At 43.1% G+C, this 25,017-nt stretch overlaps 1 protein-coding gene across 18 annotated transcripts in view; it reads left to right on the top strand.

Moving 5' to 3' along the window:
- Positions 1-25,017, top strand: part of LOC129711276 (receptor-type tyrosine-protein phosphatase S-like) — a 382,253-nt gene that overhangs the window by 263,950 nt on the left and 93,286 nt on the right. For 11 of the 18 annotated variants that reach the window (XM_055658803.1, XM_055658805.1, XM_055658818.1 and 8 more), the window contains 2 exons: positions 4,150-4,343; positions 15,553-15,670. The exons of the other annotated variants lie outside the window; for them this stretch is intronic. In XM_055658803.1, coding sequence (XP_055514778.1) covers positions 4,150-4,343; positions 15,553-15,670 — 312 coding nt within the window. The remainder of the gene's footprint in view (positions 1-4,149; positions 4,344-15,552; positions 15,671-25,017) is intronic. 18 annotated transcript variants of the gene reach the window in all.

Below are 25,017 nucleotides of genomic sequence, written 5' to 3'. Positions count from 1 at the left end.
TAGCAAGTGATTTAGTTGGCATTTAGAACACTGTTATTGAATGATTATATTCAAGATAAACAAACAAAGCTCAGTTTGTTTGCTTCCCTGACAAAATCAGCCTAACCGTCATTTGCCGCCTGTAGAATATCCAATTAGAGCAGACGAGCGAAGAAAAATGCCATATTAAATTGTCTTGTTCAGAAATGTTTCCCTTTGTTTAAAATTATCTTGCTTTCAAAAAGCTCATCCAATGCTGATCGATTGCCAGCTGTTTTGAAGGCCATATTCCTAGAGCTCTTTACACTGATAAAGCACACCCTCCATGCCCTGAATTGGATGCTTGCTGAAGATTAAAATCTGTTGAGGTTCATTGAGAGGGCATAGTGGCGCAAGTGATAGAGTTGCTGCCTTACAGTGCCAGAGATCCAGGTTCGATCCTGATTAAGGGTGCTGGGTGGATGGAGTTTGTATGTTCCCCCGTAACCTCGTGGGCTTTCCCCAGGTGCTCCAGTTTCCTCCCACACTCCAAGGATGTACAGGTTTGTAGGTTAAATTGGCTTTGGTAAAAAAAAAACAGTATATTGCCCCTGGTGTGTAAGATAATGCAGTGTATGGAGATCGATGGTCAGCCCAGACTCAGAGGGTTCTAGGGCCTGTTTCCACGCTGCGTCACTTTCCCATCATGTCTATAGGCCTACGCGAAGGAAATGTGGAATAAATAGATGGCTCCTTGGGATCTGCAGAAATTTGATTTTGTTCCCAATATTTTTTCTTGCTGCTCAGGAACAGGGAACTGCTGCTTGGCAATCACCCCTGTACTGGGTCATGCTGTTTATTGACTTCCACATGGGTTTCCCTTTGCTGAGTAGGCTTAATAATCAAAGTGATTGTACATGTTGCCTAATCCATTTCCATTTTTGACTGAGGTCTTAATAATACCATTAATGAAATAATAATGACCCGAATGGCATCGTTCTGGGCCTTTAAAGATAAGATGTAGCTCAGTTGTTGAATGCATTTATTTGAGGACTCTATTTCATTTCCATTTCAGCAAAATGCTAGATTTAATTCTGGACCCCTTTGTGTTTCTCAATGACCATTGGATCAGTAGAAGAGGAAAGCTCAGTTGAAAACCTCTTCCTGATGGTGTATAAATGTGTATGAATGAGGAGTGCGGTGGGTAGAGCTGTGATTTCAAGAACCTTATGCACTCAGTTTACCTGCCATTGTTCGCAGATGAAATGCGACACATTATCATTCACCAGGCACCAAAGCCAATAGTCAATGGAGGACAGCCGCTGTCACCATTTTAAGGCAGAAAAACTAGACAGGAAAATATTAAGAATATTGAAAGAAAATAGAAGCAGGTGCAGATGCAACAATCATACTCAATCAAAAACAGTATCTGTTGAGGCTCAATCACAACCGTTTGCTAACGGTACTCCTAATTATTCCCAACATAATCCAACTTGGCCATTTGTTTAAGAGGGATCAAGACCAAATAGAAAACCATGAAACAGAATTACCATTTGGTAAAAGTCTGTGAATCTCTGCCTTGTGCTGTAGTTTCGTTCTGTTAACATAAATAGGAGCAGGAATGATATTGATTGGATAAAGGGGCTGTCCCACAGTACGAGCTAATTCAAGAGTTCTCCCGTGTTTCCCCTGATTCGAACTCGGAGAATTACGGTAATAGCCACTCTTAGGTACTCGGGCTCTCGTGGATATTTTTCAACATGTTGAAAAATCTTCACGAGTCTTCCCGAGCTTACCACGTTTCCCGAGTACCTGCCGTTAGCAAAACGAGCCGCTAAGAGACGTCCCGAGCTCCGACGTACCCGCTACGTACATTTTTTTTTAAAACTCAGGAGAACTCTTGAATTACCTCATACAGTGGGACAGGCCCTTAACATGGTTACACTTGAGTTATAATGAATCTTGTCATTTGTGATAAATATGTTGTGGACATGTTGATGAATAATTTGTTCTGTTACTTTTCATTTATTGGTCAACCTTTTTCACTTTAGATTATTTCTCGCACATATTCCTTTTTATCCATTTGCATTATGTGTTCTTTTGACACCTGACCTTGCGTGCAGCAATTTCCATTTGTCCTCTTTGATAGTTGAGCTTTCATCTCAATGTTATCTATAGTTAGAGCTTTAGTTAAGTTTTAGTTTAGTTTAAGGATACAGCGTGGAAACAGGCCCTTTGGCCCACTGAGCCTATGCTGACCAGCGATCCCCGAACGCTTTCATTATCCATCACATACTGGGGACAATATACAATTATACCAAGCCAACTAACCTACAAACCTAAACATCTTTGGCGTGCGAGAGGAAAGCAGAGATATCAGAGAAAACCCACGCAGGTCACGGGGAGAACTTAGAAACTCCTTACACAGTCACGATACTAACTCCACAGTCAGGATCAAACCTAGGACTGGCGCTGTATGCAGTAACTTTATCGCTGCACCACCTTGCCCCCCATACCTTTGCTACTTTTTAAAAACTTTAAATCCCATCTCTAGCCTCTCAAGCATATTTTGCCATTAATCAAAGCCATGGCTGTTCGTTTACCTTGTTCAGATGTTATATCCCTGTATTACTCGATTCACTTAATATTCCGTAATCTATCATTCTCTTTTCTGAATGAATTCACTGGATGAATCTCCACAGCACTCCAAGCTAGAGAATTCCAAAAATTCACCACGTTTTATGTGAATAACTGTCTCCTCAGTTCAGTCCCAAATGACCTATTCCTTATTTTGACCCCCATGGCCCCTGTAAAAGAGTTCTCCACCAAGGGAAATTTCTTCCTGAATCCAACCTTTAAAAAGCTCCGTAACAATTTTATATGTTTTACTGAAATCTCCTCTCCATTCCTCTAAACTGTAGAACATATGTCTAGTTTACACAATCTTTCCTTACACAGCAAACCCACCATCCCTCAAACCAGTCCAGTCAATCTTTACTGTACTCTCTCCAGGATAAGTATGTCCATTATTTGAGTAAAGAGACTGAAAAACACTCTGCTCTCTGTATAGAGACAAAAATAAGTTACGTCATACTTTTACACGTTTTAATTTCCATGTTATGGCCTAATCACTCATATTGTCCATATTGCTTGAAGCCTCTTGACATCTCATCCCTACAACCCCATCTAGTTTTGTATCATCAACACATTTAGACCTCTCAGCCAGATCATCAATATAAATTTTGAATAGTTGGGTCCGAGCATCCAATAATCAATTAGTCACAGCATACCAACCTGAGAAATGTATCTTACTGATCAATAATGCAGTCTCAATCCACGGCAGTGTATTTCCCCCAATTTTGGGTGCATAATCTTGTCAATTAACCTCCTTGAGGCTTCTCCTCAAAGGCCTTATGAAAATCAAAAGATACCACTAACACTGGATTCCCCTTGTCTGTTTTTTTCAATCACACCCTCACAGAACTACCCCCCACCCCCTCTCCCCGCAGACTATGTGTGGTCCAGTCTAATTTCTAGATAAACTAGAAAGATTAGGCAGGATTAGGACATGAACAAGTTGAGACTCCCTGGACAAAGATAGAGATCAGACTGGCATAGTCCCACACTTGATATAGAAATCTATCTGTGAATGACAGATCTTGGCTTGATCTCGTTTATACCACAGTAAGGTTGAGTTGCGCTGTCCTGAAACCTCTGCGATTCCAGTGTTTAATTCAAATCAGATGATTAAATTAGCAGGGAAAAAATGTAAAGGTAGAAAATGCAGGAAACAGCAGGTCAGGCAGAAACTGTGGAGAAAGGAGCAGAGTAAACGTTTCAGGCCAAAAACCCCATCATCAGAACTCAAACTCTCATTCCCAATTTTGATGAATGGTGTTAGACCTGAAACATTAACCATGTTCCATTGTCTGCTGATGCTGCTTGATAGTTCCAGATATTTTTATTTCTGATTTCCATCATTCATCTACGGTACTTTGATTTTCAATATATGTGTGTACACATTTATATGTGGCTTTCTCAGGGCGATCTGTTATTCCAGATTTACTTTGTAATTTCAATTACCATTTGGCCTGTTTATACGTGGTTATGGCTTTAAAATTGTCTACAGTAATCTTATTTGAAAAGAGGTGGCATTTCTCCTTTCTGATGCCCAACACGTTATTCTTGCAGTGCCGAGTGCTCCCCCTCGCAAAGTGGAGGTTGCAGCATTAAACTCCACTGCCTTGAAGGTAATGTGGCGGTCTCCTGTACCAAACAAGCAACATGGCCAGATCCGGGGCTACCAGGTTCACTATGTGGAAGTGGTGGATGAAGAGGCCAGGGGACGGCCACTGATAAGGGATATCATGCTGACCGACGCTCAGGTTAGGAAGCAAACTGAAGAGTGGTGGCGGTTGCTACAACCAACCGAAACAGTTGCAAATAAATAGTAGGAAGTCACACGCCACTTAATAATAATACCAAAAGAACAGAGGCAGATAGTTCACCATTTTGTGAAACCTCATAATGAGAATGCTGATTTAATATCAAATTGGATGAAGTTGTGGTCTCACATGCACTGTCTGAAAAGGCAATGAATACCATTTTTGAAAGGGAATTAGATAGTCATAGTCATAGAGTTATATAGTGTGGAAACAGGCCCTACGGCCCAACTTTACCCACAGCAGCCAACTAGCTTCACCTGCCCGCGTTTGGTACATACCCCTCCAAGCCTGTCCTATCTATGAACCTGCTTCTTAATTGTTGGGATAGTCCCTGCCTCAACTACCTCCTCGAGCAGCTTGTTCCGTACACCCGGCACCCTTTTTGTGAAAAGGTTGCCCCTCAGACTCCTATTAAATCTTTTCCCCTTCACCTAAAACCTATGTCCTCTGGTCCTCGATTCACCTATTCTGGGTAAGAGACTCTGTGCATCTACCCAATCTATTCCTCTAATGATTTTATACACCTCGATAAGTTCACCCCTCATCCTCCTGCGCTTCAAGGAATAGAGTCCCAGCCTACTCAATCTCTCCCTATAGCTCATACCTTCTAGCCCTGGCAACATCCTCGTAGATAGACAGGAAAACAGGAATATTTACAGGACCTGAGTAAACACTACAGGGCAGTGGGAATAATTGGTAGTCCTTTCAAAGAGACAGCATTCGTATAGTAGGTCATTCTGCCCCCTTGCTGGGCAGTATGCTTTATTGAAGAGGTGTTTTGGACTTATAGAATTCAAAAGTGTATAGTCATTAGAGGAATCGGGCACAGCTGAGGCCTGATACCAGGTCAGAATACATCACCTTCAGAAGAAGTGGTCCATCGGAATTAATAACCTAATATCATTGTCCAGAGCACAATCCCAGTCAACATTGACCAGATGATGGTATGATCATTATGAAGATGTTGTCATGGCTTGAGGACCTGAGCTAAAGGGAGAAGTTGGGCAGGCTAGGATGGTATTTCCTGGAGAGGTGACCTTATAGAGGTGTATAAGATCATGAGGGGAATAGATAGGGTAGATGCACAGTCTTTTACCTAGAGTACATAAATCAAGAACCAGAGGGGGAAGATTTGAGAGGAATCTGAGAGGCAACTTTCTCACACAGAGGGTGGTAGGTATTTGGAAAAAACTGTCAGAGGAGAAGGTTGAGGCAGAAACTATAACAACATTTAAAAGACATTTGTGTAGGAAGGAACTGCAGATGCTGGTTTAAACTGAAGATAGACACAAAAAGCTGGAGTAAGTCAGATGGACAACAAATTTGAGACAGGTACATGGATAGGAAAGCTTCAGAGGATATAGGCCAAACATGGGCAAGTGGGACTAGTGTAGATGGGTTATTGGTCGACATGGGCAAGCTGGGCCAAAGGGCCTGTCTGCTATGACTTTGAGATGCAAAATGCTTATGTTGACTCATCGTCACCAGGGTACTGTATATGCCAAACCTCAAAACGTGGACAAACTCAGACTACATGGCCAATGATCCAATGCATTCTGACTTTGAGAATGCGGGGGACATACAAGTCTGGTTCCTTATGAGCGCTGTTGACTTTGAACCTCACTTTGAACTTGACCAAGACGCGGGCTGGAAGTTGCCAGAATTTTGTGCTGGTTTGTCAGAGTTCAACAACTGTTGCCATGAATTTAAAAGCATTTGTAGCACTAGCAAACAAACAGGGAGCAATCCTTGTGTCCCAGCTGACTCTTTCCTCAAGCGGAATCATTAAAAGTAGATAACCTGGCCATACGTTTTATTAATGTTTGTGGAATCATTGTGTGGTACGTGATTTGATATGTTAGAGATAAGCGAGTGGATGCATATTGATAAATACATATCTGTCTTTGTTTAATATTAATCATGTTGACTCCTTGCCCAACAGCTAAACTGTGTCACATGATACTCTCTGCTCTTAGACCGTTGTCATTTAAGAAGCATGTGCAAATTCTAGCTTGATTCTGCTGCAAATTTTGAAGGTTGAATCTCCCAGTACGCATACTTGAATGTTTCCTTTCACCTGCCTTCCATTTTACTGAATTCCAAGAACTTAAAAAATTTAAAGAACGTGTAAATTTTAAGGCTACTGTTGTAGTTAGTTCTGTCTTATCCCAAATGTCAGGAGTTGACCAGTACTTATTTGGTATTAACTGTAGCATCTTTCAGCTCCTCAGTGTGTTTCACAGCCTCAAAGACTTTCACAGCTACTGAACTACTTTCAAAGTGCAGTCTAACTAATGCAATGAAGGATATGTAACAGCAAAGTGGTGTCGATAAAAGTATGTCAAATCCTATCCAGTTAATTACTGCAGGCATAGTCCTCCCTTAATCATCCTCAAAGTATGGAAGGTCTCATCCATGGCACATTCTTGCCAATATGCTGTTCATTAACACCCAGTATGGGATTTAACAAGAGCGCTCGGTTCCAGGCATCATCACCACATGGAACAAAAATGGACCATAGGTCAGAATCCCACTGGTGAGCTGAGAGTAACTGCCCATGACATCTAATTGCATCCAAGACTGGCATCAGAGCCCCGATGGACCAAAGTCAGCGTGCATCAAGGGGGGAAACATTTTAATGGTTGTAGTTTTGCTTTGAAGATGAAGATGGTCTTATTGGAGGCTAACCATGCCAGCCCCAGGACATAACTACAGTAATTTCTCAGGGTAGTATCCAAGACTTGGTCATCTTTATCAATGACCATTCTCAATGACCATCATAAGTTCAGATATGTTAATTGATGGTTGCACAATATTTCATTCCATTTTACAACCACTCAGCAAAAATGAGGTAGCCTCTGCCCAGACACAGAAAAACCTGAACATTTGGACATGGATTGGGAAGTCTCGAGTGACATTCTTGCCACACTGGTACCAAACAATGATCAGGGGGAATCTAACCACCTAATATTACCATCATCAAGTCATCCGCTATTACCTTTATGGAATCACCAGAAACTCAACTGGACCAGCCTTGCAAATGTTGAATCTCCAGAAGCAAGTCACAAGCCAGGCATACTGCAGTGAGTGATTCACTGGTGACTCCCCAAACTCACTGATTACAAAGCACAGATCAATAGGGTAATGGCATACCCTTCACTTACTGAGTTGAGTGCAGCTTCAGCAACATTGAGGAAGCTCAACACCATCCACAACACAGCAACCTGCTTGATTGATATCTTGTTAATCCTGAACATTCATTGACTTCACTATTAGCGCAACATGTCTGCAGTGTGAACTAACATCTACAAAATGCACGGCCATTAATTACTTGGTTACGCTACCCTGGCAGCCACCTCCCAAACACATGAAAATCCCACCACCTGCAGATTCACCTTGGTTTTTGTCGTATGTGACCATCCTGACATGGAAACATTTGCTGCTCCATCATTGTTGGATCTACATCTTGGAACACCCCATCTAACAGCTGCATGGGTGCACTTTGACAAGAAGACTGCAGTGATTGAAAAAGATGGTGCAACACCTCCATGTCAAGGGCAAATAGGGATAGGCTCTAAATGCTGGGCTGACCGATGATGCTCACACTCCAACAAATTGAATGTGTAAAAGGAAATGCAGACTCTCTTTGACAGCAATGTAATAATAATAATAATAATAATGTTGGGATAATTATATGGAGAGTTTGGGCTGGCCAGGACTCTTTGGAGCAGAGAAGACTGAAGGGTGATCTTATAGAAATATACGAGATCATGTTTAAGATCATCATCATTATCGTTGAAAACATCAACGGGCACAGTGCCTTACAATGCTGTGTACGACAGTGATCGCAGCTTCTACTGAAGTGTGGATGGCCATTGGCTTGCTAGGAGCTCATCCGCCCTTGTTTTTGGTCCTGCCGGGGGTCCACAGCCCCCTCCTCACCTGGCAAACCAGGTGGGGGAGAGTTTAGTCACTGACTATCCGACCATGGAGCAGTTAGCACGGGATTACATGGCGCCTGTGGTGGGGGGAACTCCCCCTGACCTGACTCAAGATCACAAGGGCTTAAATAGAGTGAATACACACAGCCTTTTCACTGACAGAGGGAAAGCAAGAACTGAGAGGGATAGGTTTAAGCTCAATGGGGAAAGAATTAGCAGCAACCTGAAGGGTGTTGTTTTTTCATACAGAGGGTGATATGTGTGTGGAATGAGCTGACAGGTTAAATAATTGAGGCAGGTGCCGTACAACATTTATAAGACATTCCACCAGATACATGAAAGGGAAATATTTCGAGATATGGGTCAAACGGGGCAAAAGGGACTAGTGTAGATGGACTTCTTGGTCAGCATGGATCTGATGGACGGAAGGGCTTGTTTCTATGCTGTATGACTGTATACTTGTTAATTGAGGAAGAGATTTGAACAGAACACCAGTGATAAATCTCCTGTTGTTCAAAATGATATCCACTTTGGATAGCAGATGGTACCTTGGTTTAAACATCTGACCCTCAACAAACATCCCCGTTAGATTTGTTGAATCAATACTCTCGAGTGTGATGCAAACTCATCATCTTCTGGCTGTCATAACCACTATACTGCCGGTGATAATGAGCCTGGATACTTCCACAGTGCAGAATTCCAACAATCCGAACCACTTCTCATTCACTCCTTATTACACAAATTTGAGTAAACCCAAACCCCATCCTATTCTCTTCGGTTGCATGGAATTCCTGTTAATCAAATACTTTTCCTTTTGCTCATTCTACACTGATTTACTGCAATTTGCGAATTTCTTCAGGTGCAGACAAGCGATTTGGCGTAAAATAGTATGAGCATACAGTTAAATGGTCATCACACTAACTGTAATCAATTGAATTAAACTCCAGCTGCACACAAATCTAATCACTTGTGTTTAATGCTATTTGCCCGCAATGTCTTGTATTGTTTGGTTTAGATTTAATCACTGAATGAATGATTAAATGGGCCATGCTATAACCTTGCAAATTGGTGATTTCTATCTCCAGTTTTTTTTCCAAGGTCCTAATGGAGCTTTTAAAACTGCATTTGTTCGACAAGCACGCCCCATCAGTCAAGTGTGTGTTGTCATTAAACCTGGGTCACTATCTCCCACTGAATCAAATCAAATACCACAGATTTACAGGGCATGTTATTTGACCATGCGCAGAGTTTCATCCTCCCCAATAGTATGTTTCAACTATTTTTTATGACCAAGCAGTCGAGGTGTTCTCAGCGCTTAGCGTGTAAAAGCATTTCTCAAATTTTTCATTTGACCCTTTGTAGGAGTCATGTATTTCTGAACCTCACTCTAATTGCAACCAATGTCAGAGAGAGTTTCACATATGTTCATTCAATCACTTCTTATCATTAAACCTTTCCATTTAATGTCTTTTCCAGGTTCCCAAAATGATAATAGAATTAAAGAAATGTTGTGATACAGAAAAAGGCCATTCTGCCCAATATGTCCATGCTGGTAAAGAAAGAGCTCACCAACTTACTCACATGGTCCAGCACAAGGGATGTAGCCCTGCAGGCTATAGGTCTTCAAGTCCTGATCCAAGTATTGTATCAATGGCCAGGGAGTACCCGGTTGAAACCCAAATGGGTTACAGGGTTACACAGAAAAGCTGGAGAAACTCAGCGGGTGCAGCAGCATCTATGGAGCGAAGGAAATAGGCAACGTTTCGGGCCGAAACCCTTCTTCAGACTGATCAGGGGTGGGGGTGGGTGGGGACAAGAAAGGGAAAAGGAGGAGTAGCCGGAAGGCTGGAGGGTGGGAGGAGACAGCAGGGGAGCTGAGGAAGGGGAGGAGACAGCAAGGACTAACAGAATTGGGAGAAGTCGATGTTCATGCCCCCGGGGTGCAGACTCCCCAAACGGAATATGAGGTGCTGTTCCTCCAATTTCCGGTGCTGCTCGCTGTGGCCATGGAGGAGACCCAGGACAGAGAGGTCGGAGGCGGAGTGGAAGGGGGAGTTGAAGTGCTGAGCCACCGGGAGGTCAGCTTGGTTATTGCGGACCGAGCGGAGGTGTTCGGCGAAACGATCGCCCAACCTCCGCTTGGTCTCACCGATATAGATCTGCTGACATCTAGAGCAGCGGACGCAATAGATGAGGTTGGAAGAGATGCAGGTAAACCTCTGTCGCACCTGGAACGATTGCTTGGGTCCTTGAACGGAGTCGAGGGGGGAGGTAAAGGGACAAGTGAGTTCCACACCAGGACATCTGAAATGTCCTCACTATTCAGGGAACGGGGATTCCCCTCCTCCACCATAAATGAGGCTCGCACCAGGGTCTCTTCCATACCCCGCAACACTGCTCTCTCTCCCCATCCCCGCACTCGCAACAAGGGCCGAGTCCCCCTAGTCCTCACCTTTCACCCCACCAGCCGTCACATACAAAAAATAATCCTCCGTCAGTTTCGCCACCTCCAACGTGACCCCACTACTCGCCACATCTTCCCATCTCCCCCCCATATCTGCCTTCCGCAAAGACCGCTCCCTCCATAACTCCCTTGTCAATTCTTCCCTTCCCTCTCGGTCCACCCCCTCCCCGGGCACTTTCCCTTGCACCCGCAAGAGATGCAACACTTGTCCCTTTACCTCCCCCCTCGACTCCGTTCAAGGACCCAAGCAATCGTTCCAGGTGCGACAGAGGTTTACCTGCATCTCTTCCAACCTCATCTATTGCGTCCGCTGCTCTAGATGTCAGCAGATCTATATCGGTGAGACCAAGCGGAGGTTGGGCGATCGTTTCGCCGAACACCTCCGCTCGGTCCGCAATAACCAAGCTGACCTCCCGGTGGCTCAGCACTTCAACTCCCCCTCCCACTCCGCCTCCGACCTCTCTGTCCTGGGTCTCCTCCATGGCCACAGCGAGCAGCACCGGAAATTGGAGGAACAGCACCTCATATTCCGTTTGGGGAGTCTGCACCCCGGGGGCATGAACATCGACTTCTCCCAATTCTGTTAGTCCTTGCTGTCTCCTCCCCTTCCTCAGCTCCCCTGCTGTCTCCTCCCACCCTCCAGCCTTCCGGCTACTCCTCCTTTTCCCTTTCTTGTCCCCACCCACCCCCACCCCTGATCAGTCTGAAGAAGGGTTTCGGCCCGAAACGTTGCCTATTTCCTTCGCTCCATAGATGCTGCTGCACCCGCTGAGTTTCTCCAGCTTTTCTGTGTAACCTTCGATTCTCCAGCATCTGCAGTTCCCTCTTAAACACTGGGTTACAGGGTTAATGTGTAGACTCCATACAGCCAGTACCTGAGGCCAGAATCAAACCCAGATCACTGGATCAATCCAGCAGCAACCCTACCTGCTGCAATCTTACCCCATTGTTATTAGTTGTCCAGTCCTGGCAACATCTTCGGAACTTCCTCTGCACTCTGTCCAGGGAACAATCAAATTATTCCTGTAATGGGACGATTAGAGTTGTAGGCAGCATTTAAGCTACAGTGTAATTAGCAGACAGTTTAGTTTACATATGCAGCATGGAAACAAACCCTTTGGCCCACTGAGTCCGCATCGACCAGCGATGACCCGCACAATAGCACTATCCTAAACAGTAGTGACAATTTACAATTTTTACCAAAGCCAATTACCTAGAAAGCAAATTAACCTAGAAACCAGAGCACCCGGAGAAAACCCACATGGTCACAGGGAGAAGGTATCAACTCTCTACACATGGCACCCACAGTCAGGATCGAATCCAGGTCTTTAGCGCTGTGAGGTAGCAACTCTACCGCTGCGCCACTGTGCTGCCCCTAGCATCACCTCACTGTACAACCTCATAATCTTACACAGTTGTTACATCATTTCAGTCCTTGATAATATAATTTGTCAAAACACACTCTCCAATTACTTGGTTCAAACATCTAAATATAAAATTATACTTGTTCCTCTCCTGCTATACAACCACATGAAATAAGCAGTGGTAGCCAAAGCAAATTGAAAGGTTCATGCTCTTAGCCTTCAGTTTATCAATAGAATGCAAATATTATCTAATGTTAATGATAGTCAACAACTCAAGATGATTTTACTGTCATTAAAAGAGGCGATGAGAAAGTGCCATTAACCTTATTGTCCGCATGATGGATCTATGCTTCTGACTTACTAAACTCCATATGAGGACCAGACATTTGCAAAATCTACGATGAAAATAATAGAATTTTGAATCTGCTAACGCTTCTTGTTGCAACAAACTTCAAACTACCCGTGGGATCTGCAGCAAACTCTCAGTGACTTGAATCATTGAATGTAGAGCCAGCCTACAGGATCAGGGGCAGACGTCATTGGATATGGAACCAATCAAACATTAAAATATCCAAATCAATTCTAACTGCATGTGGCGTTTTGAAGAAGGTGTCCCAGCCCGAAACGTCACTGGTCCATGTTCTCCTGAGATGCTGCCTGTCTCACTGAGTTACTCCAGCACTTTGTATCTTCTCATTGCGTGCGGATTTGACTCGTCTCAACTGCTCAAAGTTAGAAGAAAAAGACGTCATCATTTGGCACGATAACTGTTTCTTGGGACGGCTGATGTAAAAATATCAGCCCTGTGTTCCATTATACATGAGTGATTACAGTTGAAGATGTGTGTGGGCACTTGTGATTGTATATATAGCAGCATGCCTGAATGTGAACTATGTTAAATCTGAATGTACACGAGCATGTGTATCTGCTTATGAAGAGCACATATCACAAGCATGTGTCTACAGATGGCAGAATGAGGGTCAGCTGTGCCTCTTCTCCCACCACTGAATTCCCTGGCCCAGATATCCACCCCCACCACTCACTCACTCCCTCCCTCCCGGCTGCCTTTGCCTTTACACTTAGCTATAGAGCCTAGTAATGATCTACATATCCCAATGTTTGTCAGCATGGATAGAAGACAAGATGCAAATCCATACTGCCTGCAAAATAGGAGAGAAAGTAGAAAAATCATGGAAGTGATTGTTAAGCTTTTGCCAGGACAGGACCAGTCTCATGCGACTCATTACGTTTGGGGCTGTGTAAACAATGGTGCTGAACCTAATCTCCAATTATGGTTTTAACTCGTGTCAGTTCCCTCTGAATTTTTGTTTTGGTTCGTTGCTGAATGTTTTGAGCCGTCGTTGAGGATCAGCTCCACTCTCAGTGTTCTTGGAGAATGCCTTTAGCTGAGGCTGCCTGAGCAGCATTTCAGCCCAAGGCCAAGACCAGATAGTGTCCTGATGCACTGTAATAAAACACTCAACAGGTCAGGCAGCATCTGGAGAGAGAGAAACTGTTAACACTTTAGGTCCAAGATCCTTCATCAAAATAGGAAAGAGAGAAAACAAGTTAAGTTTTTAGTTGCAGACCATTTTTACATTTACCCCCTGCAACTGGAAACTAACTTTTTTTTTCTCATTTTCTCAAAGCTGATGAAAGATCATGGACCCAAAACATTGACTATTTCTCTCAGCTCCGATGCTGCCTGACACGCTGAGTGATTCCAACATTTTCATGCTTTTATTATGTATTTTCATCCTGGGACACTGGCTCACCAATCCTCCGTTAGGAACCAGCTTCCGCATTGTTTATGCCTGTTTGCTGTAATGGATCTTGCAGGGCTGCATGTTCTTCCAACCAAAACCGTCTTAGATGCCTCAAAACTCTTTCTTCGTCCTTGATTCTATTTGTTTTTTTATCTCTCTTTTGCTTTCCTCCTGTTGCTCAGTGGGAGACTGACGACACTGCAGAATATGTGAGTAAACTGTGCTCCCTAGTGTTTTTCTGTTCCTGCATACTCCTGTTTCTCCATGTACAAGAAACCCATAAATATTTGTTTGCTGATTTTGCATGGCCTGCTAGCTTGCTGTTTGCCGTGGTTTGCTCTCTTTCTAGGGAGGTTCTCCTTTGACAGTATTTTATCCTGGTATTTTCAACATTGATTGAACTTGGATTGTTTTCTTCAGAGCAAAAGAGAATGTGGGGAGACTTACACGTGGCATATAAAATGATGAGAGTTTTTGACAGAATAAATATGAGAGATCTATTTACCCCAGAAGGGAGACTAGATTTAAATAATTAGATTTTAAATAATTAAAAGGGAGTTAAGAAAAATAATCCACTCCACAAATGATGAAGGTCTAGACTCTCAGCCTGGAAGAATGTGGAAGCAGACCTCATCATGTTTCTAAAGTTCTTGGAAAAATATTTGAAGAGCCAAAACCTTCAGGGTGGGATTAAGCGGTGGGAGGTGCGATTAATTATAAACCCACTGTGAGATAGCATGCAAAAGGTGGGCCAAAGTACCTCATTCCTTGCTGTACGTCTCTATGCTCCCAAAATTTCAAATGTCTAATTCAGCTCCTTTTGTAACCACCTTCTATGGATTCTCGGTATTCCATACATAAGAAAGCCAGGGGGAGGAGGAGGTTGTGGGGAAGGGGTGCCCTTCCAGTGAAAGCCCTGTATGCCTTAAAGCTATTCCTTCTGGCACTGGGCCCAGTCCATTATAAAAGAAAGGGTCTCTTGGGAACAGAGTCTAGTGAGTGGTGGACAAAGTTCCAACCAGAAGTAATTTCAACAGAGTCCAAAAATCGATGTGAGATGGAATCTGGCTTACCTTTTGGAAAAGTGTCGACGAGAGAGGGTTCTAATTTGTAGGTACACAAAAAAGCTGGAGAAACTCAGCGGGTGCAGCAGCATCTATGGAGTGAAGGAATTAGGCAACGTTTCGGGCCGAAACCCTTCTCCAGACTGATCGGGGGGGGGGGGGGGGGCGGGGACAAGAAAGGAAAAAGGAGGAGGAGCCCGAAGGCTGGGGGATGGGAGGAGACAGCAGGGGGACTGAGGAAGGGGAGGAGATAGCAAGGACTAACAAAATTGGGAGAATTCGATGTTCATGCCACCAGGATGCAGACTCCCCAAGCCGAATATGAGGTGCTGTTCCTCCAATTTCCGGTGCTGCTCGCTTTGGCCATGGAGGAGACCCAGGACAGAGAGGTCGGAGACGGAGTGGGAGGGGGAGCTAGTGATAATTTGTACCTTTTAAGTTCCATGGTTTGAGGGGGTTTATTTTGTGCATGGGACTGTTCAAATTCATTGAATGTGACCAAATTGGATTTCTGTTGTCCTGAGCTGAAATAATGCTTTTCCAATGATAGGAGATGACCATCGCTGGGCTGCAGCCAGAAACAACATATTCCATCACTGTAGCAGCCTACACAACCAAAGGCGATGGTGTACGCAGCAGGCCGAAGCTCGTGGTGACCAAAGGTTCAGGTCAGTCTCCTCCTTTAGTTTAAGTCTTGAAGCTGTCAAGGGCTATACAGCTTGGCCCAAATTGTATTGATTATATTTTCTCTTTTTTCTTCGCTTCAGTTTAGTTTATTGTCATGTGTACTGAGGTACAGTGAAAAGCTTTTTTGTTGCGCGCTATCCAGTCAGTTGAAAGACTATACATGATTACAATCGAGCCGTCCATAGTGTACAGATACAGGATAAAGGGAGCAACGTTTAGTGCAAGATAAAGTCCAATAAAGGCCGAGGGGCTCCAATGAGTCCTGAGATGGTAGCTCAGGACTGCTCTCTAGTTGGTGATAGGATGGTTCAGTTGCCTGGAAACTGGGACAGCTGGGAAGAAATTGTCCCTGAATCTGGAGGTGTGCGTTTTCATACTTCACTTGTGTTTAAGGAAGGGGAGAAGAATGAGAGCCACCAGGGTAAGATTCGTCCCTGATTATGCTGGTGGCCTTGGCAAGGCAGCATGACGTGTAGATGGTGACAAGTAGTGAGCGTCACCTGCTGATGCCCTCGGGTGATTCTCTCATGAAGAGATAGCTTGTTTAATGAAAGGTCCCAACTTGAAACGTCGCTTCTCCATGTTCTCCAGAGGTGCTGCCTAACCCACTGAGTTACTCCAGCACTTTGCGTCCTTTTTGTAAACCAGCATCAGCAGTTCCTTGTCTGTTTTTGCTCGCTGTCCCTGGAATTTCGCCAGGCAGCATTTAGAAGCAAAAGTTGATGTTATCATCCTGTTCCCAGGGAAGTTAAGGCTGCTTCATGGTTCTGTTCATCCCAGGTGATAGGAGTGTGGCTTACATTGGGAGTTCCAGGTGACTGTGACAGAGCGCAGGTGCTAAGCAAAATTGTCACCTAGTCTGCATTTGGTCTGATTGATGTAGAAGGCGAGATGTATAATTATCACTGATAATATCTCCTACGGAGAAAGAGATGGAGAACACTTCCAATATTTTCTGCAATTAATTCTGTATTTCGTTCCAGTATTGTGGCTACTATGAAGGAAATTATTGCCCTGCGATTATCTCTAGAGAAGGGGCATATGTTTGTCAACCTTTCTTGAGGAAATGCATTTCTCTACCAGAGGTTTGGCTGGAGATCGATTGTGTTATCGTCCTGATTCTAGATTTGGATTGGTAGCTATTGCATGTCACAGTTTGTCTGGTTATCAATAAATCAGTGCAAGAGTTTGTATGGATCCATTATAGATAAACAGGAGGCATTGAGTGGGCAGATATATGGAGAGGGTTGATATGTTGTAGCTTTAAATTCTGTTTGCTTCTGGCAGAAGCTGCAGGAATGCCAAGTTGACAGCTGCACAGCTGTTCGCTTGTGAATTATAATTTATAGAGTTGTGAAAGAAGGTCTCAGTGATATAGCTTGCAAAGTTTCCACAGGAGCAAACAGGTCTCTTCCATGGAGTGGAGAGAGAGGACATTGGAGGTTGGGGATTTAGAATTTAGGCTTAATATTCTGAAGATCTTTGAGTGCCAAGTGAAGAAATGTTACCCAAGAAATCACCATCTGACGTTAGGTGATGTATACTCTACGCATTCATTTGGTTACGTTTTTTTTAATGGCATTACTCACCCAGTTAAAATAAACAGATTAATGCTTACATTAAGATAGTGGACAGGAGAATCTAATAACAGCATGCTAAGTAGTCGCCAGTTAGAACTGTCAATGATGATAATTTCCCGCTGACAGACTTTATCTCACCTGCTGTGCTGGCCACTAATTGGCAAGGCGCCAATTAATTCAGGTAATTTTATGCCATCAGCCTGAAGCAGCCGCAGAAATACTTACCACACAGTTTGACGGATTTCGTCCATATCCTTTTTTCCCCGTCCCTCCCTGAGGCTGCCTGCAGACCCATGTGTAACAGGGTCAGATCCCAGGTACTCTGGTGGATTCACTGTAGCGGTCATCACATTGCAAGCTTTTCGATCTTTAGTCTTTTCAATCTTTCCTCATATAACAGTCTCGCCATCCCAGGGATCAATCTCGTGAGCCTATGCTGTACTGCCTCCATCACAAGGATATCCTTCCTCAAATTAGGATGACCAAAACTGTACACAATACTCCAGATGTGGTCTTACCAGAGCCCTATACAACTGTAGAAGAACCTCTCTACTCCTATACTGAAATCCTTTTGTTATGAAAGCCAACATTCCATTAGCTTTCTTCACTGCCTGCTGTATCTGCACACCAACTTTCAGTGACTGGTGTACAATGACACCCAGGTCTCGCTGTACCTCCCCCTTACCTAACCTAACCCCATTGAGATAATAATCTGCCCCCTTGTTTTTGCCACCAAAGTGGATAACCTCACATTTATCTATATTATACTGCATCTGCCACGCATCTGCCCACTCACTCAACCTGTCCAGGTCTCCCTGCAACCTCCTAACATCCTCTTCACAGTTCACACTGCCACCCAGCTTTGTGTCATCCGCAAGCTTGCTAGTGTTGCTCTTAATTCGCTCTTCCAAATCATTAAAATATTTGGTAAACAATTGCGGCCCCAACACCGAGCCTTGCGGCACTCCACTCGCCACTGCCTGCCATTCTGAAAAAGGACTCATTCACTCCTACTCTTTGCTTCCGGTCTGCCAACCAATTTTCAATCCATGTCAACACCCTACTTCCAATACCATGTGCTTTAATTTTAGTCACCTGTCTCCCGTGCAGGACCTTATCAAAGGCTTTCTGAAAGTCTAGATACACTACATCCACTGGCTCCCCTTCATTTTACTTGTCAAATCCTCAAAATGTTCCAGAAGATTAGTCAAGCATGATTTTCCTTTCATAAATCCATGCTGACTTGGACTAATCCTTTTACTGCTATCCAAATGCCCCATTATTAACTCTTAAATAATTGACTCCAACATCTTTCCTACCACCGAAGTCAGTCTAACTGGTCTGTAATTCCCCGTTTTCTCCCTCCCTCCCTTCTTAAAAATTATTTTATAATTCTTTATAATTCACTGTTTTCTCTCCCGCATTTCTTAAAAAGTGGGATAACATTAGCTACCCTCCAACCCACAGGAACTGATCCTGAATCTACTGAACATTGGAAAATGATCACCAATGCATCCACTATTTCCAGAGCCACCTCCCTGAGGACCCTGGGATGCAGACCATCAGGCCCAAGGGATTTATCATCCTTCAGTCCCATTAGCCTACCCAATACTATTTCTCGCCTAATGCAAATTTCTTTCAGCTCCTCTACCCCCTTAGATCCTCTGTCCTCCAGTACATCTGGGAGATTGTTTGTATCTTCCTGAGTGAAGACAGATCCGAAGTACCTGTTCAACTCTTCTGCCATTTCCTTGTTTCCCATAATAATTTCACCCGTGTCTGCCTTCAAGGGACCCACATTTGCCTCGGCCCTTTGAAGAAGAGATTTCCAAAGGCTTAGAAACCTCAGAGAAAATGTTCTTCGCACTGCATGCATACAGACTAATACATACCTGCAGACATATCATTACATGCACATTATGAGTATGTACATTATTCTAATGTACCTGAACACTGACATGCCCACCCACTAACACACACTTGCAGACTAACACACATAAGAACAGTAAACATCCTTTTACTGTTTCAACATGCAAAGCAGTTTGGTTTAAATTAAGGCATCTTATTACAAAAGGCCCAGGAATAGAACAGCTGGGAAAGGAACATTCCCCATTAATCTCTGGTAATTTGCCATGCTATAACGAATTCTCTTTATACTAACAATTATTTAAGCCCAATAAAATGTTAGTTTACATGGCAGATGCTGTCACTTCTCTCAACCCTCTAGTAAAACATTGGCACTTTGCTGTAATCTGTATTAAGGAGCAGATTTCACTCCAGTAAGCACAATTTTCAGTGCTTTCACTTTTTCGCACCTCGTTCAATGTTTACTGTGAGTCAGCATGAAAACGATGGTAGTTTATTTAGCCAACAATTTTACTATCGTGTCGATGATTCTGCTCTCACTTGCAGTTGTGCCAGGAGCCAGGGTTCCCTTGGGTATTTCATCCGATATCGCGTGAGTTTGGGTGCTGCAGACGACAAATTCAGCTGCAGGGGTCATTAATATGAATTGGAACATTGTACAGACAGTTGGCAATTAAGAAGATTAGACTCAAGACTAACAATTTTTTTAATTCAAATTATGTACAGTAAATGCAATCAAGACATGACGTTCTCACAATTCAATTGTGCCATCAATCCAATGCATTCTCTTACATTGCGTCACTCCTTAATCAGTGTGTGAGAGGCTGTTACACTGGCCCCAGCTCCTCCTTATCTATAGTTCTTCCCCACACAGCCTATGCAGAGACTGCACTGAGTTTCACTGTCAATATTCTTTGTCAGAGCACAGGTGATAGGAATGTACCTACCCCAGAAAATGGGCACCAAGTAAAGGGCCTGTCATACTTTCACGACCTAATTCACAACCTTTTTTACACGTGGACATTTTTCATCATGTTGAAAAAACGCCCTGACCTACTGATGCCATGAGTACCTACGACTAGCATCATGACCTGCTACGACCTACCTATGACCTCCTATGACCTTGTGACGACCATGCTGCGAGTATGTCAAGGACAAACTCCGGCAGAGGTCGTGAATTAGGTCGTGAAAGTGGGACAGGCCCTTAAGAGAGCAAATGAATGTTCTAATCATTTGAGGTGAATGGGGAAATTAGATGACAGGAATACAAGCAAAGAAAACAAAAGATTGAAAACAAATATTTATTTTACTATTTTCTATCCGATTTCTTTTTCTACCTCCTCCTCCGTGTTGAGAAAGTCTTTTGATAAATGTTGTACCATTGCGCACCCCTCTACTACAAATCTTTGGCTTTGACATTTATTTGTTCCTGCTGCAAGATTAGAGTTTGCCAGCATTAATATCTTGCCGGCATTTAGTCTGCCTGGAGCTGTAACCTGAATTGCATTTGCAAAGTGTTGATTTAGATGCTCCTCCAGGTTTATGCACGTGGTTTTATTGCTGACTTGCACAACTTAGTGTGGTCTTGGTAAACACATCCAGGTAATGGCTGCAGTCAGATACTACTGGCAGACACTTGGCTGCCTGGTGCTTTGCCAGCAAGTGGTGTGACAGGAACAGGTTGGAGCTGCACTTAAACCAAAGATCTTAATGTTCCAGAACTCCTGCTGCCCCATTCCCTCAATTTCGCAGTTTAACCATTCTGCGCAGTCAAATGTCCTCTGGTGGCATCTGCGGTGTACAAGTTGACGGATGATTCAAGGGATCAGCTGATAAACCGTGTCGATAAAATCAAGGAAAATTACGACTGAAGAAGGCAAAATAAGTTCATGGAAAGCAAAAAGAAAACCAAGTCTATCCGCCATATCTCTTTCACGGCTTTGTTGACAATGATCGCATCAGATGCTACCCAACCTTTAAATGCCTGTGGATTTCAGCTTAATCCCAAATTACCAGGTAGTACAGTTCTAAACCCCTTACATCATAAGAAAAACTTTCTCCTCTACTCTCCTCTAAAACGACGGCACCTAAGCCGGGCGATTCTCTGCCTGCTGGTCCAGAAGTGGATCCGCAATCGTTTCATTACAATCACTCCATACGTTTATACCTCTACTCCAACAGCGGACCTGTACATGGGTGGACGGCTTGATTCTAATCATGCATAGTCTTTCCATTGGCTGGATAGCATACAACAAAAAGGTGTCCATTGTACCTTGATACGTGTGACAATAAATTAAACTCAACCGAGTTAAATCTCTCCAATTTACACATCTTAAATATTAATCCACCCACTCGATTTATCCTATCCCGGCCCCTCATGTCATTAAGTAAAAACTCATCCTGTGCTTTTGAAACATTGATAGTTCTAGATTAGCATTTTTTTGCACTGTAAGCAATTACACATAATAATGCAACACGTTTAAATAGATATTTTTTTGATGTTGCACTAGTATAATCAATTTTCAAGTGAATTTAAAGGGAGCACAAGAACAAGACCCCAATGAATTTAAGAGAATATGCAGGACCTTGGTAAATCAAATGGCAAACCTTCTAAATTTTCGAAACTATTGGATAGCAGAATGTGTGGGATTTACTGCACCCTCAATCCACTCTCAGCCTCTGTGGCAAAGTAAACAATAGGGAATCAGTTCCCTGTGCCATAATTCTCAATCCTGGCAACTTCCTTCTCAATTTCCTCTCTATCACATCCTTCCTGTTGCCTGGAGATCACCTACATTAAGGAGACTCCCAACTTGTCCATATCAACCATGATGCCTCTCAATTTTAATCCCATTTGTCTGTCTGTCATTTCCAGTCTGTTTATGATTTTTTTTCCCCTCTTTTTTCCCCAAAAATTAATCACGATCTTAAAGGAAAATTGCAATTGGTTTCAAACTACTGAAAGTCTCTAAATTCTTCCACAAAGTGTGTGTTTTACGGTAAAGAGCGTACACGGGTGAAATATAATTTACCTTTGTCACAGAATAATTATGATTAAAACAATTAGAAGATGAGATTATAAGGTCAGAGAGGCATGGGCTAGAAAAGGAAGCAAATTGGGGGAAACAATGAAAAGAAAGTTAATTTTAATCTGCAGATGAAGGATAGGTGGATTGATGCTTGTGACATCTATTGACTAGAATTCAACAGTTTGCTCATTAAGGAGTAACACAATGGCACACCTAGTAGAGCTGCGTCTGAATCCAATAACCTTATAACCTTGTAGCAATAATGTTATGAAAATGTACGCAGATGCTTGTTCATACCAAAGATAGACACAAAATGGTGGAGTAACTCGGCGGGCCAGGCAGCATTTCTGGAGAAAATGGACAGGTGATGTTTCAGGTCAGGACCCTTCTCATGACCTCATTAGAGGGAAGTCCATTTCAAGGGCGATAAGAGACGGACATTCAATGGAAATGTATCCAATGCCCACATCCCAAAATTAACTTTAAAAAATCTGACATTTTACTTCCTCATGTACTTCAGTATAATGTATTTGTGCACAAACTAATATATACCTTCATGCCAAGTTTGGTTGCCAATACGCCTCTGAATGTTTTGGGATATTTGAAAATTTGGAACCTGCATTTGCTGCTTGATCCTGGCACCACAAAAGCACAGTGTGCTGAAATAAAGTGTTCTCTGCACAATTCTGAATGATGCCTGCAGATACATTTCAATGAATTAACCAACCTGCAATTTTCTCATGAACACCTTATCACCTCCTTTAAGTGAAGCAGACAAGCTGAGCACAGGCCGATAACAAAGATCCCTTAGGCCCAAGTTTTTTGGTTTGAATTTACGGCGGGCCTTTCCGATGTAATGTAAAGCACTCCAAGTAATGGATATCTGGGAGGAGTTGCAGATTGCAATCTAAATTAAAAGGGATCAGATGTTTAATGCAGAGAGTAATAGATGTTAAGGAATGAGTTACAAGCTGGAGACTAATCATCAGGTTCAAGTGATATCTATATAGACTGGAAAATCCAGGAGCAAATTACAAATTGAAATCCATTTGTAGGATGAGAAGGTTCAGATGATTTACACATAAAATGTGGATTTCCAAGAATGAGGTATAGGCAAGGGTTGGGATTCAACACTTAGATGTTTTATTTTAATAAGATGGATAATAAAATACATTTGTAATACATGAAGATTAATCCTTTCGCTTCATTTTTTAGTTAGGTTCTTTATTCCTTGTGTTTCCAGTTGGTCAAATGACCAACATCCAACTCATCTAAGTGCAGTTTCCAGAAGGGATAAATCAGACGCAAATTGAATAGCGAATAGCTTTTGACTTGAGCCTCATGTTTTCAGAAAAGGCTTTTGTATAATTCATTCTTCTGAAAACCAGAACAATGGGCTTACTTTCCTCAGACCATCCTTCCTCCTTCAACTCACAGCCTTGCAACGCCAAGCTAAACCTTTACGTAGATCAACAGACGCCAAGTGCTGGGGTAACTCAGCCGGTCAGGCAGCATCCCTGGAGAACATGACTTAGTGATATTTGGGGTTCAGGACGCTTCTTCAGACTGATTGTAGTGGGGTGAGAAAGCAGAAAGGGAGGCGGGGACAGGACAAAGCATACTCTGTTCATGGAATGTAGAAAAAATACAGCACAGGAACTACAATGTCTGCAACAAACATAATGCCAAGATAAACTAACCTCAGGTTAGTCAGTCAGATCCAATTCCCTGCATAGCCATGTGCCTATCTAGAAATGTATTAAACACCACTATAGTATCTGCCTCCACCACCGCCCCTCACAGTGCAGGCAGTGGCCTGTATTATGGCCTGAGGCTGAGATGGTCTTTATGTTTCAATAATATAATTTATGTATTCAAAATATATATATACAGAATAAACAATACCATCGGTACATGTCTTTCTGTACATTCATTATGCAATCAAATTAATACATTCTATTTTCAATGTATCAATGACACTTATTTTCTCCTTTAAAGAATTAAGCATTCGAGAGGCCTGTTAAACAGCACCCAGCCCCTCATAGGACTCTAGACTGTGGTCATTCCGCACAAAGCCTTTGCAGTAGATGCACCCCAGGCTTCAGTGCATCCCTCAGCATGCACTACTGAGCCTGGAATGGATAATTGGCAACATTCACTATTGTTCATCTTCTTCTTTTTGCATATGGCGTGCACAGCCTAAAGTTGTAAGACAACTTGTTCTGTTTGATCTTCTGTTTGTGCACACCAGGTTGATTGCATTTGTTGTAACAGGGTGGACCACGTGAAGGTTGCAATCTCCCACCCCATTGCTTATCTAATTCTGCTGGATGACCAACAAGTTTCAAGCAAAACACAGTGTAGCTTTCACTGAGTTAATAATCTTCCATCAGTACTTGTTTGTCTCAATCTGCATCCCTGGACACTGCCTGTGGATTAGAGAGTCTTCTGTTATGTAGCTTTAGTTTAGTTTAGTGATACAGCGCAGAAACAGATTATTTTTGCCCACCGACTCTACGCTGACCAGTGACCCCCTTACACCAGCACTATCCTAGACGCTAGGATAGACAATTTCCAAATTACCAAAGCCAATTAACCCACAAACCTGAACGTCTTTGGAGTGTGGGAGGAAACCTGAGTCCCCCAGGAAAACCCACTCAGTCATGGGGAGAACGTACAAACTGTGTACAGACAACAGCCATAATCAGGATCAAACCTGCGTCTCTGGCACTGTAAAGCAGCAACTCCACTGCTGCCATGCCGCCCAAACTGTTTAAGGGCCATCTCATCCTTTTCCAAATCTACTTGGTTCCCATTTGCTTGTATTTGGCCCATATCCCTCTGAACCCTTCC

This window comes from Leucoraja erinacea, chromosome 29 (assembly GCF_028641065.1).
Source record: "Leucoraja erinacea ecotype New England chromosome 29, Leri_hhj_1, whole genome shotgun sequence".
In the NCBI taxonomy this organism is placed as follows: domain Eukaryota; kingdom Metazoa; phylum Chordata; class Chondrichthyes; order Rajiformes; family Rajidae; genus Leucoraja; species Leucoraja erinaceus.
Note: the sequence above shows the minus strand (reverse complement) of the source record. Positions and strands in the feature narration are given on the sequence as shown.